Genomic DNA, 18,482 nt, shown 5'->3' with positions numbered 1-18,482 from the left:
TTTTATTCCAAATTTTTTTATCAAATTTTCCAAAATATTCAACCGACCAACATGTTGTAAGACAAAATCCAATTAATATTAATGAATAGTAAAATGAATTTCCAATTGATAATGAATAGGCTGTTTTTAATATTAATGGAACAACTAATAAATAATGATCGACTTCAAGTTCCATTGATTCATTTTCATCTTTAAGACAATCGGCTCTCAATGACATTGATCTACCGCCAATTAATTGTATTTTATTATATAATACCGCATTCATTAGTCCCGTTGTATTTGTTTTAAAACAACCGGATCTACCAAAACCTTTGATTTTTGATTCTATTGGAATTAATTGAAAATTCATTTTTTCCGCAAATACTTTTAATACCAATGCATCTAGTCCAATTATATCGAGTAATGTTGTTGAATTTTTTTTTAAATTCAAAAATGGTGGTAAATCAAAAACACCAATTTTTAATGGATATTTGTGTAAATTTTTCAATTTATTGGGAAATAATTCTGTTATTTCAAAAAATTGTTTGACAATGTAAGAATTGTTGAAAGGATTTAATTGATAAATTATGGATTTATTTTTGTTGATATCAAGAATTGTCACGTCGAGAAATAAATTTTTCCACATATTTTCGAGAAATATTTTATAATTTGTTGTTTGATTGAAATTTGTAAAGCAGATAATTAGACATTTTGATCGAATAGTGAATAGTGATATATTTCCAATAAATTCCATTTGTTTGATAATTGTCGTAAAATTTCCCTCATCATTTAAAATGGAAAAAAGTGTTTCCCTTGTATTTTTCATAATTCTCATTTTTTGAAATTCCTTTAACTTTGTTTTGGTAATGAAAGTTGAATTTAGATACAAAATCGGTAGTTTTGTTTGAATTTCTTTTAGTACATGATCGAGTGTTTGAATTTTATTCTCTGTTATCAATACCATTTGATAGAATTTCGAATCATTTGTAATGGATGTTAAAATTTTTTTCAACCAATTTAATTTATCAACATTTTGAGATGGTATGTCTCCAATTACAAAAGTTGCGATCGAAATGTAGATTATTTGCAATTTAATAATCATTTTTAGTGACAAGTCCTGTAAAGAAATAGTAATTTCAGTTAGAATTAAAGAAAATTTGATTCTAAAGTATAGTATATCAATACGGATTCTGCGGCAGGTTCTGATCTCAGCTAAGTAACTACAGTTGGTAATTACTCAGTCGATAATGCAGATTTCTATTTTATCAACCGTCGGTAAGGTAGGAATCTGACAAAATATTTAATTCGTCCGATAAAGTAGAAAACTGTTTTACCGACCGAATATTGAACCGAGCACCCAGTAGATGACACTGGCTTCAAAGTTCGGTCAGTAAAACAGTTTCCTACATTATCGTCCCAGTTAATTTTTTGTCAGATTCCTACCTTATCGACTGCTGATAAAGTAGAAATCTGCATTGCCGGCCGAGAACTTACCGACTGTAGGTACTTAGTCGAGATCAAAACCTGCGGCAGAGTAGTATAGTAACACATTTTCTGCGGCATGTTTTGACCTCGACTAAGTACCTACAGTCGAGGTACATTACAGCCCAGTCTGTAATGTAGATTTCTACTTAATCAGCAGTCAGTAAGGTAGGAATCTTTTTAAATTTTCAACTCAACCGATAAAGTAGGGAACTGTTTTGCCGACTGAACATTATCGTCTTAGTTGAAATTTTGTCAGATTCCTACCTTACCGACTGCTGATAAAGTAGAAATCTGCCTTACCGACGGAGCACTTACCGACTATTGGTACTTAGCGGAGATCAGAACCTACCGCAAAACTCGTATTGCAATACTCCTTTCTTAAAATGCTTATTAAATGAAGTAAATAATTAAATTCTTAATTCTATTCATTAACATAAATATTTGTCTTCTTCTTCTATATATTTATAGATTGAAAACATTTTTTAGAAAGATACAATTTAAAAACTATGCAATTTTATTTAATTATTTTCTTTCTTGTTTAAAAGTCCAGGGAATTAAGAGAAATAATTATTTATTTAATTAGACAAAAGAAAAGCAGAAAAAGTTTTGATCAACGACTAAATTAAATGCATTAAAAAGAAGTCTAGAGAGTATAATTTAATGTTTAAAGTGTTGTCGAAAACTTTAATAATATTATCAAATAGTTAAATAAGAACACTTCTAATAATGCCAACTGTAATTAATTGAATTAAAAAAATAATTATTTGAAAATAACAATAGAATATTGTAGGGAAAAAAAGTATTAATTTCTTTTTTTAAATTTAGATTTACAAAGTGATTACATAATTAAATTGGTAGCAAAAAAATATTGTAATATTTGAAATTAACGATTTTGAAAAATGATATTCACTATATACTTAATAACTTACGATTTTATTTTCCTTAAATTTCAAAATATGTACTGAATACTAACTAAATTTCTGTATAGTAAAACAATTTTCCCATTTCTAGTCATATCGTCAGTATAATATGGATATTGATGACTGAGGAATTTTTCCTCGTATATACATTTTAAATAAAAAAAAAAGTCATAAATTCTAAAAAAAATACTAGTTGACGTTTTCAAAATTACAGTCTTTCTGCTGTTTATGTTGACGTTGCTAGAAACATTAAGGAAAAATTAAAACATATCTATTGATTTTTACAATATTTTCTTGTTTCACACACTTTTCGGAAATATTCGTCAATAAAATTTCCATTTATCCTAAAGATGTGAACTATAAATTTATGAATTATAACACTCTTTTTCCAATTGAAAAAAAAATTTCTCCATGAAAAAGTAATTACAAATTAAATGAGAATCTGTACAAAAAATACCATTTTTGACCAACAGTCGGTAATGTAGATTTACATTTTTTTTAAACCAACAGTTGGTAATGTAGATTCACATTTTTAACCAACAGTCGGTAATGTAGATTTCCATTTTTTTATCAACAGTCGGTAATGTAGATTTCCATTTTGATCAACAGTCGGTAATTCAGCTACCTGACATTAATTTCGGTCTACCAGAACTAATAGATGATTTATTTCAAGTCAATAAAAGAAAAGAAATATTTTGTATCTAGCTTTATTTATAAATTTAGCATTTATATTGATAAAATTGACAAATATTCATTCAAAAAAAAAACTATAAAACTGGAGTAATTAATAATTCCTTAATCTGAAAAATAAATTTTTTTTTTTATTATAAAATTGTAAATAATAAAGGTTTTTAATAATGTTAGTTAATTTTCGTTTTACCTGTACATGTGAAGGAGTTGATAAAACATAAATAATTGCATCGCAAACATCATCAGTATTAAGATAAGGAATAATTTTCAATGCTTCCTGTGGTGGTAAATCTGTATTCACTAATCCTGGAAATATTGTCTTAAAAAAAGGGGGAGAAATAATTAATTTTTATGCAATATTGAATATAATTTTTTTTAAAAGTTTTTATTTTTGTTTAACATAAACTTACAGTTATTTTTGTAGAATTTTTTATGTGTTCCAATTCAAATTCGATCACTTGACTCATAGCCTTAAGAGCAAATTTAGATGGACTGTACATATCAAATGCGGAACTATTGTAAAATGCAACATTTTGTCCCAAAATACTATTTAAACAAAATTGAAAATTAAATTTTTATTATATTTATTTATATTTTATATTATTTATATTTATTATATAATAAAAAAAATGGTTAACATTTGAAACATAATTTTCATTATCAATTTTTTTTTAATTAATATAATTTTTTAATAATTAATTATTAAAGAGAGACTATACCTGTCTATGTTAATGATATGACCAACTGTATTATTTGACCTAATAATTCTTACAGCTTCCCTCGTACAGATAGTGGGTCCAATTAAATTAACATCAACAATTTTTTTCAAATTTTCTGTTGAACTCTCTAAAAAAAAACGTTTGTTATTCATAATAAAAACTAAATATTTTTTTATACATATATAATTTATATTTAGAAAGAAAATACATTATTTTATTACTTGATATCTAAGGTAAATGCCTCTACCATTTTTTTAATTTAATTATAATTTTTTTATTTAGATTTCTACATTACCGACAGCTAAAATAGTAGAAATTGAAAAAATATAGAAATTTTTCTAGGTTTCTTTAATACCGACTGCTAAAATAGTAGAAATTGAAAAAATATATTGAAATTTTTTTTTAGGTTTCTACATTACCGACTGCCAAAACAGTAGAAATTGAAAGAATATATAGAAATTATATTATTTTTTTCTATAAATATATATATATATACCAAGGCACAAATTTTCTGTCATAATTCCAGCATTATTAACAAGAATATCGATAGTTTGAAAATTATTCTCAATCCATTGAAAAGCATTGATAATATCCTCTTCTTTACTGAGATCACATTTAATTGGATAAAAAGCACATTTTTCATTTTTTAATTCATTTTTAATTTTTTCCATATTCTCAACTCTTCTCGCTAATCCGACGACTTTAATATTTTTTTTCATTAACGCTTTTACGAGGGTTTCACCAATTCCTGAACTTGCACCAGTCACCACTGCAACTTTATTAATCCAACGATCCATTTTATTTGAATGTTAACAGAACACTGTAAATTACTTTTTAAATTTGAGGAAAAAAAAAATTTATATTTTGCAATATTATTATGAGGACTTTAAGATACATATACTTATATTTATATATAGGTAAAGGTTTCTTTTAATTTAAATTTTAAATTAACTTTTTGCATGGAAAGTAAAAGAAAAAAAAAATTTTCAAATCAATTTTCAGACTATGATTTTTTTTTAATTTTCTTTTTTTAAAACTTATATTTTAGAAAAATTACCATTTTTACAAAGGGCTTTAAAAAAAAAAAAATTTTTATCAATTTTTTATTTAAAAATAAATTTAAACAAGTTGTAAATTCAGATGTCCATTACATATTAATATGATAAATGAGCCTACTAAATTTTATCTAAATCCATTAAAACCTGTTAAAGTTATCTTCTAAACAAAAAAGGGATCCACACACACACACACACACACAGACAGACACATACACACACATAAACGAAAGGACTACAAAGCTTCCTCCAAGAGGCAGCAAAAAATTCAATTTTTCTTAGGCAGACGATTTTATTGTATATTCTTGCACAAAATACAGCGAAAAGTGTAGAAAAAAATTGACACCCAGATCCGAGTAGAGGAAGCCACTTTTTATGACCAAAAACGCATCCAAAAGCAAAAAAACTTTCCAAAAAAATTCAATTTTTCTTAGGCAGACGATTTTATTGTATATTCTTGCACAAAATACACCGAAAAGTGTAGAAAAAAATTGACACCCAGATCCGAGTAGAGGAAGACCCTTTTTATGACCAAAAACGCATCCAAAAGCAAAAAAACTTTCCAAAAAAATTCAATTTTTCTTAGGCAGACGATTTTATTGTATATTCTTGCACAAAATACACCGAAAAGTGTAGAAAAAAATTGACACCCAGATCCGAGTAGAGGAAGACCCTTTTTATGACCAAAAACGCATCCAAAAGCAAAAAAACTTTCCAAAAAAATTCAATTTTTCTTAGGCAGACGATTTTATTGTATATTCTTGCACAAAATACACCGAAAAGTGTAGAAAAAAATTGACACCCAGATCCGAGTAGAGGAAGACCCTTTTTATGACCAAAAACGCATCCAAAATGAAAAAAACTTTCGAAAAAAATTCAATTTTTCGAAGGCAGACGATTTTATCCATATTCTTGCACAAAATACACCGAAAAGTGTAAAAAAAAATTGACACCCAGATCCGAGTAGAGGAAGACCCTTTTTATGACCAAAAACGCATCCAAAAGCAAAAAAACTTTCCAAAAAAATTCAATTTTTCTTAGGCAGACGATTTTATTGTATATTCTTGCACAAAATACACCGAAAAGTGTAGAAAAAAATTGACACCCAGATGCGAGTAGAGGAAGACCCTTTTTATGACCAAAAACGCATCCGAAAGCAAAAAAACTTTCCAAAAAAATTCAATTTTTCGTAGGCAGACGATTTTATTCCATATTCTTGCACAAAATACACCGAAAAGTGTAGAAAAAAATTGACACCCAGATCCGAGTAGAGGAAGACCCTTTTTATGACCAAAAACGAATCCAAAAGCATAAAAAACTAAACAAAAAAATTCAATTTTTCTTAGGCAGACGATTTTATTGTATATTCTTGCACAAAATACACCGAAAAGTGTAGAAAAAAATTGACACCAAGATCCGAGTAGAGGAAGACCCTTTTTATGACCAAAAACGCATCCAAAAGCAAAAAAACTTTCCAAAAAAATTCAATTTTTCTTAGGCAGACGATTTTATTGCATATTCTTGCACAAAATACACCGAAAAGTGTAGAAAAAAATTGACACCCAGATCCGAGTAGAGGAAGACCCTTTTTATGACCAAAAACGAATCCAAAAGCATAAAAAACTAAACAAAAAAATTCAATTTTTCTTAGGCAGACGATTTTATTGTATATTCTTGCACAAAATACACCGAAAAGTGTAGAAAAAAATTGACACCAAGATCCGAGTAGAGAAAGACCCTTTTTATGACCAAAAACGCATCCAAAAGCAAAAAAACTTTCCAAAAAAATTCAATTTTTCTTAGGCAGACGATTTTATTGCATATTCTTGCACAAAATACACCGAAAAGTGTAGAAAAAAATTGACACCCAGATCCGAGTAGAGGAAGACCCTTTTTATGACCAAAAACGAATCCAAAAGCATAAAAAACTAAACAAAAAAATTCAATTTTTCTTAGGCAGACGATTTTATTGCATATTCTTGCACAAAATACACCGAAAAGTGTAGAAAAAAATTGACACCCAGATCCGAGTAGAGGAAGACCCTTTTTATGACCAAAAACGCATCCAAAAGCAAAAAAACTTTCCAAAAAAATTCAATTTTTCGAAGGCAGACGATTTTATCCATATTCTTGCACAAAATACACCGAAAAGTGTAAAAAAAAATTGACACCCAGATCCGAGTAGAGGAAGACCCTTTTTATGACCAAAAACGCATCCAAAAGCAAAAAAACTTTCCAAAAAAATTCAATTTTTCGTAGGCAGACGATTTTATTCCATATTCTTGCACAAAATACACCGAAAAGTGTAGAAAAAAATTGACACCCAGATCCGAGTAGAGGAAGACCCTTTTTATGACCAAAAACGCATCCGAAAGCAAAAAAACTTTCCAAAAAAATTCAATTTTTCTTAGGCAGACGATTTTATTGCATATTCTTGCACAAAATACACCGAAAAGTGTAGAAAAAAATTGACACCCAGATCCGAGTAGAGGAAGACCCTTTTTATGACCAAAAACGCATCCGAAAGCAAAAAAACTTTCCAAAAAAATTCAATTTTTCGTAGGCAGACGATTTTATTCCATATTCTTGCACAAAATACACCGAAAAGTGTAGAAAAAAATTGACACCCAGATCCGAGTAGAGGAAGACCCTTTTTATGACCAAAAACGAATCCAAAAGCATAAAAAACTAAACAAAAAAATTCAATTTTTCTTAGGCAGACGATTTTATTGTATATTCTTGCACAAAATACACCGAAAAGTGTAGAAAAAAATTGACACCAAGATCCGAGTAGAGGAAGACCCTTTTTATGACCAAAAACGCATCCAAAAGCAAAAAAACTTTCCAAAAAAATTCAATTTTTCTTAGGCAGACGATTTTATTGCATATTCTTGCACAAAATACACCGAAAAGTGTAGAAAAAAATTGACACCCAGATCCGAGTAGAGGAAGACCCTTTTTATGACCAAAAACGAATCCAAAAGCATAAAAAACTAAACAAAAAAATTCAATTTTTCTTAGGCAGACGATTTTATTGTATATTCTTGCACAAAATACACCGAAAAGTGTAGAAAAAAATTGACACCAAGATCCGAGTAGAGAAAGACCCTTTTTATGACCAAAAACGCATCCAAAAGCAAAAAAACTTTCCAAAAAAATTCAATTTTTCTTAGGCAGACGATTTTATTGCATATTCTTGCACAAAATACACCGAAAAGTGTAGAAAAAAATTGACACCCAGATCCGAGTAGAGGAAGACCCTTTTTATGACCAAAAACGAATCCAAAAGCATAAAAAACTAAACAAAAAAATTCAATTTTTCTTAGGCAGACGATTTTATTGCATATTCTTGCACAAAATACACCGAAAAGTGTAGAAAAAAATTGACACCCAGATCCGAGTAGAGGAAGACCCTTTTTATGACCAAAAACGCATCCAAAAGCAAAAAAACTTTCCAAAAAAATTCAATTTTTCGAAGGCAGACGATTTTATCCATATTCTTGCACAAAATACACCGAAAAGTGTAAAAAAAAATTGACACCCAGATCCGAGTAGAGGAAGACCCTTTTTATGACCAAAAACGCATCCAAAATGAAAAAAACTTTCGAAAAAAATTCAATTTTTCGAAGGCAGACGATTTTATCCATATTCTTGCACAAAATACACCGAAAAGTGTAAAAAAAAATTGACACCCAGATCCGAGTAGAGGAAGACCCTTTTTATGACCAAAAACGCATCCAAAAGCAAAAAAACTTTCCAAAAAAATTCAATTTTTCTTAGGCAGACGATTTTATTGTATATTCTTGCACAAAAAACACCGAAAAGTGTAGAAAAAAATTGACACCCAGATCCGAGTAGAGGAAGACCCTTTTTATGACCAAAAACGCATCCAAAAGCAAAAAAACTTTCCAAAAAAATTCAAGTTTTCTTAGGCAGACGATTTTATTACATATTTTTGCACAAAATACACCGAAAAATGTTTAAAGTAGCAACACGGGTCCTTTGACAGGTTCTGATCTTGGCTAAGTACCTACAGTTGGTAATTTTTAAGTCGATAATGTATATTTCTTTTTTATGAGCAGTCGGTAAAGTAGGAATCTGAAAAATTCAGACTCGACTGTAAAATAGGAAACTGCTTTACCGACTAATCGTTGAAGTTAGCTTACCGACCACTCAATAAATCGTACTGAGTTTAATGTTCGGTTTATAATACCGTTTACTACATTATCGTCCTACTTGAAATTTTGTCAGATTCCTAATTTATCAACAAAATTTCAACTCAACCGATAAAGTAGGGAACTGTTTTGCCGACTGAACATTATCGTCTTAGTTGAAATTTTGTCAGATTCCTACCTTACCGACTGCTGATGAAGTAGAAATCTGCCTTACCGACGTAGCACTTACCGACTATCGGTACTTAGCGGAGATCAGAACCTACCGCAAAACTCGTATTGCTATACTACTTTCTTAAGATGCTTATATTAAATGAAGTGAATAATAAAATTCTTAATTCTATTTATTAACATAATTATTTGGCTTCTTTTTCTATCACTGTAAAAAGAAGGTACTAAAATAGTACCAATGTTAGGTATTAAAATAGAACCAAAAGGCAATTTAGTACCTAAAGTTGGTATTAAATTAATACCTCTCGTTTTACAGTGTATTTGTAGATTGAAAACATTCACTAGAAAGATATAATTTAAAAACTATACAATTCCATTTCATTATGTTATTAAATTTTCAAACAAATAGCAAAGTAGGTTTAAAGTTTAAAAATAATGGTTTTTTAAAATGGAAATTTATTCTTTAATTACAATTTTATACATTGTAGAATATAAAGAGCATTCGATAATGAAAAAAAAAAATTGCCGTCTCATACTTGTTGCATCACTAAGGTAAATGAAGAAAATAAATTGTATGCAATTTGCAAATCATTGCAAATATCAAAGATACTTTTCAATGTAAAAAATGTATTTTATAATTTTTTTTTTTTTTAATTAATCTTTTAGACAAAATGAAATATACAAAAATTTATTGAATACAATTTTTATATATATATATATTATTTACGTTGATAACCAGCAACTGGCGTGATTGTAAGTTCTTTAATCTAGAAAAAGATAATTTTTCTTTTATCATTCAAGAATAATTATTATTTTTAAATTAAAATTTGATGAAATTAGTATATATAGCATTTACAAGAAATGAACAAGCAAATTTAATTTAATTTTAAATTGGAATGATTTAAAAATTTTTATTTAAAAAAATTAAATTTTTCTTTATTTTTATTTATTTATGTAATAAAATATTTTTTTGCAATTAATTTTTGTCTTTTACCTGAACATGTGGAGGTGTGGATAAAGCATAAATAATTGCATCGCAAATATCTTCAGCGTCAACATAAGGCATTAGTTTAATTGCTTGATCTGGTGGCATTTCCGTTTTTACTAAGCCAGGGAAAATAGTCTTAACAAAAGAATGAGAATTTTAAATTTAAAAAATTGAAACTAATTAAAATTTTTTAATTAATTCCAAATTTTTAATTAAAAAATTGAAACTATAATTAAAATTTTTTAATTAATTCCAAATTTTAAATTAATTTTAAATTTGAAATTAAAAAATGATTGAAAATTTTTAAATAAAAAAAAAAAATTGCAAAATTTTTTATAATAATATAGTTACAGTGACTTTTGTTGGACTTTTAACATGTTGAAGTTCCAATTCAACTACTTGACTCAAGGCCTTAAAAGCAAATTTACTCGGACTGTACATAGCACCTGCGTGGGTATTATAGAATCCCACATTTTGTCCCAGAATACTGAAAAAAAAGAAATATTTCTAGAAAAAAAATTTTTTTTTTTTATTTTGTTTCACATTGAAAAAATTATTTATCTATAAACAAAGTATACACATTAATATACAATATTAGCTTTTTTAAATAGAAATAAATTAATTTTGAAGAAAAATATATATGAAAAAAAAATTAACTACCACTATTTTTTTGGACAAGAAATTTTAAATTAACAAATTTTGAAAAAAATAATTTTTCCTTTTCAATTCTAATTAGTATAAATTTTAAAAAAAAAGAAAAAAAGTTTTTTTTATGTCAAGTATATACAAATTACCTATTAATGTTAATAATATGACCAGCTGTATTATTTGCTCTCATAATTCTCACAGCCTCCCTGGTACAGATAGTTGGACCAATTAAATTAACATCCATAACATTTTTTAAATTTTCCGTTGAACTTTCTACAAAAAAAAAAAAAAAAAAAAATTGAAAAATTGGTAATTCAATTAATAAAATAAAATTCACTAAATTTATTTAAAAAATTTATATTTTTGCAAAGATTTTAATTTTTTAGAAACAAAATAAATTTAATTGTTTAATTTTAATTTTTTAGAAAAAAAAAATTTTTTACTGATGCCTACCAATGCATAAATTCATGTGAATAATTCCAGCATTATTAATGAGAATATCGACAGATTTTAAATTTTTCTCAATCCATTTAAATGCATTGCATATGTCATCTTCTTTACTGACATCACATTTTATTGGATAAAAAGCACCTTTTTCATTTTTTAATTGATTCTTAATTTTTTCCATATTCTCAACTCTTCTCGCTAAACCAACAACTTTGACATTTTTTTTCACCAATTCTTTTACTAATGCCTCACCAATTCCTGAACTTGCACCAGTTATTACAGCAACTTTATTAATCCAACGATCCATTTTGTTTGATTGTTAACGCGTGACTGTGAAAATTACATCTCCCGGCGGCAAATTTTTTTTTTTTTTATCTATCTACTGCAATTGAACAAAAAGTTCAATATCATATTACATAATACATATAATATAATGTCATTATGAAACATTATCATTGCATTTGTATGTGTGAATTTTATCATGATTTTGAAAAACTAGTCAAGATTAAATATTTATAATGACGTATTTATTTTTTTGAAAAGAGTAAATATGCAAATTAGATAATGGAAAACATTCTTGTGTTATTTATTTTGTGAAATAAAATTTAAAAAAAAAATTTTTTAAAGGAAGACTTTTATCTATAGTTTTTTATGAGATAGAGGAAGAAAGAAATTATTACCCTTAACTGGCACCATGGGTCCAGTAGACCCGAGAATTTTTGTCAAGTGTACCTAACCTCTGAATTTAACAAGGTTAGGTTTGGTTAGGTTAAGTTAGGTTAGGTTAGGTTAGGTTAGGTAAGTTAGGTTAGGTAGAGAGGGAGAAAGAAATTATTACCCTCTACTGGCACCATGGGTCCAGTAGACCCGAGAATTTTTGTCAAGAGTACCTAACCTCTGAATTTAACAAGGTTAGGTTAGGTTAGGTTAGGTACATAGAGATAGAGAAAGAAATTATTACCCTTAACTGGCACCATGGGTCCAGTAGACCCGAGAATTTTTATCAAGTGTACCTAACCTCTGAATTTAACAAGGTTTGGTTAGGTTATGTTAGGTTAGGTTAGGTTAGGTTAGGTTAGGTTATTTTAGGTTAGGTTAGGTTAGGTTAGGTTAGGTTAGGTTAGGTTAGGTTAGGTTAGGTTAGGTTAGGTTAGGTTAGGTTAGGTTAGGTTAGGTTAGGTTAGGTTAGGGTCATTCCATATCAAGTGTAACCAACCACTGTATTAACAATGTCAAAAACATGGGTTGGTTACACTTGACATGGAATGACCAATATTAGTATTTAAGTTCTGATTTTAACCTCAAACAGTCGAATTGACGTAGAACGACACATATATTAGTATTAAAACGAACATAACCTCAAAATTCAAGGTCCTAGGTCTCTATAGGATTCAAGGTCATAAATCAAACATAACCTTAAAATTCAAAGTCATAGGTTTCCAAAATTCATGCGGTCAGATATCAAACATAACCTCAAAATTCTAGGGCATATATGGTTTTCAGGATTCAAGGCCTTAGTTCAAACATAACCTCAAAATTCAAGGACATAGGGACATGGAACCGTTGGGTTTTTGAGGCTATATATATCCAATAAACATAACTTCAAATTCCCCCTATAATTAAGTAACGAAACATAACCTCAAAATTTAAATAAAATTTGAATACTTAATATTTAATTTAAAGAAATTTTCATAATTTTTTACTCATAATAAGTTTTTATTTAAAATAATTATAATTGAAAAAAAAAATTAAAAGTACTTGTAATTATTATGTAATAGAATATCTATCTTTATAAATACTTCTCTCAATTATATATTATGGAAAATTGTCTATTCATGCTGAGATTGTACAATATATGTTTTCCAATGACATTGAAATGGAAAAAAAGATCCGATTCTTTACATAGAAAATTATTAAATAAATTATATATATATATTTTTTTTTGAAAATTATTTTTATATTTTGTTATAAATTTAAAAAAAAACATAATTTAAATTAATCAAAATTTCTCAAGGATTAGTTCTCGAGAAAATTATATTATTTTTTTTAATTTCCACTAATTATATAAGTTAGTTGATAATAATTTACATTAATTAGATGCTAAAGATTTAAAATAACAATAGTTTTTATTTAATTCTATTTTTCAAGGATGACAATTTTTTTTCTTAGCAAATAATAATATTAGTATAATAATTTTTTTTTGTAATAATTTTTTTTATTTTTTATTAACTATTTTATGCAAATTAAAAAACTATATATATTAAATACATTTTTATTATTTATTTACGTTGATAGCCAAGAACAGGAGTAATTGTAAGTTCCTTAATCTGAAAAAGACAATTTTTTTTTTTTATCATTTTGAACAAATTTATTTTTATTTATTTTTAAAAAAATTAATTTAACAAATTAATGATAAAAATTTGATTTTAATTTATTTTATTGTTACCTGTACATGTGGAGGTGTTGACAAAGCATAAATAATTCCATCACAAATATCTTCAGCATCAACGTAGGGTATAATTTTAAAAGCTTCCTCTGGTGGCATATCAGTTTTTACCAATCCAGGAAATATAGTCTAATAAAATACAAAAAAAAAAATTAACAAAATTGCAATATTTTAAATTAAAATTTATTAATTTTATAATATAATAATTTAAAAAAAAAATTATAGAAATTTAATAATTTTTATGAAAATTTATTAAAATAAAAATTATTATTAATTTATACAAAATATCACTTACAGTGACTTTTGCGGGACTTTTCACATGTTGAAGTTCCAATTCAACAACTTGACTCATTGCTTTGAGAGCAAATTTACTAGGACTATACATATTAAATGCTGAATTGTTAAAAAATCCAACACTGTGTCCGGCAATACTGAAAATTCGTTATATTTACTTAAAAAAAAAAAATTGCAGAAATTCCTATGCCTAACAGAATTTTGTTTTTATGTTAAATCTGTAAATTTATATTGATAAAAATAAAAAAAAAATTATTTTTCATAACTAAATTTTAAATTTTGTATATTTCAAAGAAAAAATTTTTTAATTTATATCTTTTAGGAAAAAAATTTTTTTCCTACCTATTAATGTTAATAATATGACCCGCTGTATTATTTGCTCTCATAATTTTCACAGCCTCCCTTGTGCAAATAGTTGGACCAATTAAATTTACATCAATTACATTTTTCAAATTTTCCGTTGTACTTTCTAGAAAAAAAAAAGAAAAAAAGTAATTTTAACAATAAATTAACTATTTTTCTTCCTTCTTTATATTTTTTTAAAAAAAATAATTATTTTTTTAGAAGCAAATTTTTTTTTTTTTAATACCAATACACAAATCTGATGTAAGAACTGCAGCATTATTAACGAGAATATCGACGGATTTTAAATTTTTCTCAATCCATTGAAATGCTTTAATTATATCTTGTTCTTTACTGACATCACATTTAATTGGATGAAAAGCACCTTTTTCATTTTTATTTAAATGATTTTTTATTTTTTCCATATTTTCAATTCTTCTCGCTAAACCCACAACTTTAACATTTTTTTTCACCAATTCTTTCACTAATGCTTCACCAATTCCTGAACTTGCACCAGTTACCACGGCAACTTTATTATTCCAACGTTCCATCTTGATTGATTGTTAACAGTGATCTGAAAATTACTATCCGTGTCATGCTTTTATATATATGCAATTGTCTACTATATATCTTCCTATATTACAAAAAGATATCGCCGCCTCCGCCGCCACTGTTTCAAGAATTCTTGACCTAGGAGGGGGAGGGGTCCCCCCTCCTAAATTTTGAGGTTATGTTCGTTTCAAGACTCTGAATACAGCCGCAAGTCCCCTTCCCTCCACCGCCAGAAATGACCTAAATTTTGAGGTTATGTTCGTTTCAAGGCTCTGAATATAGCCGCAAGTCCCCCCTCCCTCCTCTCATTTCCCCTCCTCCGCCAAAATGGGCTAAATTTTGAGGTTATGTTCGTTTCAAGACTCTGAATATAGCCGCAAGTCCCCCCTCCCCTCCTCCGTCAAAAATGACCTAAATTTTGAGGTTATGTTCGTTTCAAGACTCTGAATATAGCCGCAAGTCCCCTCCCCTCCACCGCCAGAAATGACCTAAATTTTGAGGTTATGTTCGTTTCAAGGCTCTGAATATAGCCGCTGCCTTAAGGATTGTATTAATAGTGTCAAAAACATAGTTTAAAGACGAACATAACCTTAAAGATGAACATAACCTCAAAAAGTAAAGATAACATGACAAAAACATAGATAAAAGTGAACATAACCTTAAAAATCATGGTCATATGTCAAAAACATAGGTTAAAGACAAACATAAACATAAATTTTAACCCCTTTTTTAACATAACCTCAAAATTCAATGCTCACATGTCAAAAAGGAACATAACCTTAAAAATCCAGTCAAAAACAAAGTTTAAATATGAACATAACCTTGAAGTTCAAGGTTAAATGTCGAAAACAAAAGTTAAAACAAACATAACCTCAAAAAAATGAAGTTCGTGAATGACCTTCACTAATTAATGACGTGAATATAGTCGCAAGTTATTACCGTTATTGTTTAATGACATAAATATTAATTAATAATTAATAATAGATTTATAATTAAATTTTTTCATTTGCAACTTTAAAATTTACTGAATATTTGGAACCTTAGAAAAAAACGAATTCTAAAGTGCAATTAAGATATGAGATTTTAATAAAACAAAATTCTTGATATAACAATATATTTAAATAAAAATAATTTCTTATCAATTTTATTATTTTCCTATAAGTCCACTAAGCACTGAAAATTGATAATAATTATAAAATAGAAATCATTGTAAAAGTTGTAAATTCATTTTTATTACGTCATTATACTTGACAAACGTTTTGCAAATCATTATGTATTACATGACTATTAAAAAAAAAATAAAAATTATAACAATTAAATAATTATTAATAGATTTTTTCATTAACAACTATATATAAATTAATTAATTTATAATTGAAATTATTAATTAATTATTGAAAATAAATACATTTCTTAAATTAAATTATAATTTAAATAATTTAATTATAAATAAATTGTAATTAAATTTGTTTATAATTAATTAATAATTATTTATTTTAATTATTAATTTATTTATTTATTATTTTTCTTTTCTTAATATTTGTGTATTCTATACTTATATTTGTATTGCAAGGAAAAAGTGAAAATTCGAGTGTAAAAAACGACATATTTTGCAAATTTTGTGCTTTTTTTTGGTTTTTGTAATTTTATGGACACATTTTTCATCCTATCAAAAAACAAAAAACGCTATCTTCTTCCTTATAAAAAAACGAAGAAATTGACCTATCATAAAGTTATTTTGCATTAAATATGAACATTCTAGTAACAAAACAAAATTTTGGGGTGGTTTTATACCCCAGATGTTCTTCTACGTATATGAGCCAGATATGTTTTGCTGTCTAGGGTTAATTATATTAAATTGTAGATTCATATTTTCCCATTATTTACGCTCATATCCTTGAACTGGACAAATTGTTAATTCCTTTATCTGTAACAAATAAGTTAACATTAATTATTACTAAATATTAAAAAAAAAATTTATTTCAAAATTTATTTTAAATAATTTAATTTAATTTTAATAATGTAAATAATTTTAACAATATTTTAAATATTATCCTACCTGAACGTGAGGTGGAGTAGATAAAGCATAAATAACACCATCAGAAATATCTTCTGCATCGACGTAAGGAATTTTTTTCAACAAATCATCAGGTGGCATTTCAGTTTTTACTAGTCCCGGAAAAATTGTCTTTAAGAAAAAATAAATACAACAAAAATAATTTAATAAAACATAAATTTGCAAAAAAAAAAAATTTAACAAAACCAAAAAATTATTTAATAAAAAGTAAATGTAAAAAAATAAATCTAAAAAAAAAAATTCAAAATTGGAAACAGTTATTTTTTTTATTAAAATTTTTCAAAAATTTAAAAACTTACTGTGACTTTTGTAGGACTTTTGACATGTCCCAATTCTAATTCAACAACTTGACTCACAGCATTGAAAGCAAATTTACTTGCACTATAGATATTAAATGTTGTATTGTTGAAAAATTGAACATTTTGTCCCGCAATACTATATAAAAGGAAGAAAAAATTTAATTTTTTTTTGAAACAAATTTTTGTAGAAATAATTTTAACTAAAAAAAATCATTGAAGATGAATTAAATAATTAAATTATTGAATTAAAATTAATGAATAAATAAATAAAAAATTAACATCCGACGGGATTCGAACCATGACTGAAAAGATTCATGAAGTATATTCGTTCTAAGACACTTTACCACGAGACCATCTCGCATGTTATAGAAACAATTTTCAATTATAGTTAAATTTGTTAATATATTAAATTTTAAAATCTAATAAATAATGAAAGTAATAAAAATAAATGTGATTTTATATCACAAATTTAGAAACAAAAAAAAAATAAATTCACCTGTTAATATTAACAATATGACCGGCAGTATTGTGCGCTCTCATAATTCTCACAGCCTCCCTGATACAGACAGTGGGCGCAATTACATTAACATCAATTATTTTTTTTAAATCCGATGTCGAGGAATCTAAAAAAAAAATGGAAAACTAATTTTTATTTTCCCAAACAAAAACAAAAAAAATTATTTTATATTTTCTTGAAACAAAAAATTAATTTTCCAAACAAAATATTAATTTCGAATTTTCTAAACAAAAATTTAATTATTTCTTATTTCCGAAACAAAAAATAAATTTTTATTTTCCTCAACAAAAAATTAATAAAAAATTTATTTTTTATACCAATTAGCAAATCAAGTGTCATAATTCCGGCATTATTAACGAGAATATCGACAGATTTCAAATTTTTTTCAATCCATTGAAATGCTTTAATAATATCTTCTTCCTTATTCAGATCACATTTTATTGGATAAAAAGCACCTTTTTCATTTTTTAATTGATTCTTAATTTTTTCCATATTTTCCACTCTTCTCGCTAAACCCACGACATTAATATTTTTTTTCACCAATGCCTTTACTAAAGCAACACCAATTCCTGAACTGGCACCAGTTACCACGGCAACTTTATTAATCCAACGTTCCATCTTATTTGCGTGTTAAAAATAAACTAGAAATTTTACTCACTTTGCAAAGCCTTTTTATATTTA

The 18,482-nt window shown here is 26.6% G+C and overlaps 2 protein-coding genes across 2 annotated transcripts; both read right to left on the bottom strand.

Moving 5' to 3' along the window:
• Nucleotides 1–2,954: 2,954 nt before the first annotated feature.
• Nucleotides 2,955–4,642, bottom strand: LOC127289270 (farnesol dehydrogenase-like). Its single transcript, XM_051317102.1, has 5 exons — nucleotides 4,290–4,642; nucleotides 3,794–3,920; nucleotides 3,485–3,620; nucleotides 3,265–3,393; nucleotides 2,955–3,184 (listed from the first exon to the last, which is right to left on the bottom strand). The coding sequence occupies exons 1-5, from the start codon at nucleotides 4,588–4,590 to the stop codon at nucleotides 3,152–3,154; spliced, it is 726 nt and encodes a 241-aa protein (XP_051173059.1). The 5' UTR covers nucleotides 4,591–4,642; the 3' UTR covers nucleotides 2,955–3,151.
• A 4,988-nt stretch (nucleotides 4,643–9,630) lies between these two features.
• On the bottom strand, nucleotides 9,631–18,444 carry LOC127289209 (uncharacterized). Its single transcript, XM_051317009.1, has 15 exons — nucleotides 18,119–18,444; nucleotides 17,781–17,907; nucleotides 17,285–17,420; nucleotides 16,968–17,096; nucleotides 16,796–16,835; nucleotides 14,604–14,921; nucleotides 14,357–14,483; nucleotides 14,016–14,151; nucleotides 13,721–13,849; nucleotides 13,562–13,601; nucleotides 11,281–11,592; nucleotides 10,974–11,100; nucleotides 10,531–10,666; nucleotides 10,186–10,314; nucleotides 9,631–9,958 (listed from the first exon to the last, which is right to left on the bottom strand). The coding sequence occupies exons 1-15, from the start codon at nucleotides 18,417–18,419 to the stop codon at nucleotides 9,911–9,913; spliced, it is 2,235 nt and encodes a 744-aa protein (XP_051172966.1). The 5' UTR covers nucleotides 18,420–18,444; the 3' UTR covers nucleotides 9,631–9,910.
• Between the last annotated feature and the right edge of the window lie 38 nt (nucleotides 18,445–18,482).

The sequence above is a fragment of the Leptopilina boulardi genome, unplaced genomic scaffold, assembly GCF_019393585.1.
Source record: "Leptopilina boulardi isolate dan_hultmark-lab unplaced genomic scaffold, ZJU_Lbou_2.1 LbouV2_40, whole genome shotgun sequence".
Lineage (NCBI taxonomy): Eukaryota > Metazoa > Arthropoda > Insecta > Hymenoptera > Figitidae > Leptopilina > Leptopilina boulardi.
The sequence above is the reverse complement of the archived record's forward strand: the minus strand, read 5'-3'. Positions and strand labels throughout refer to the sequence as shown.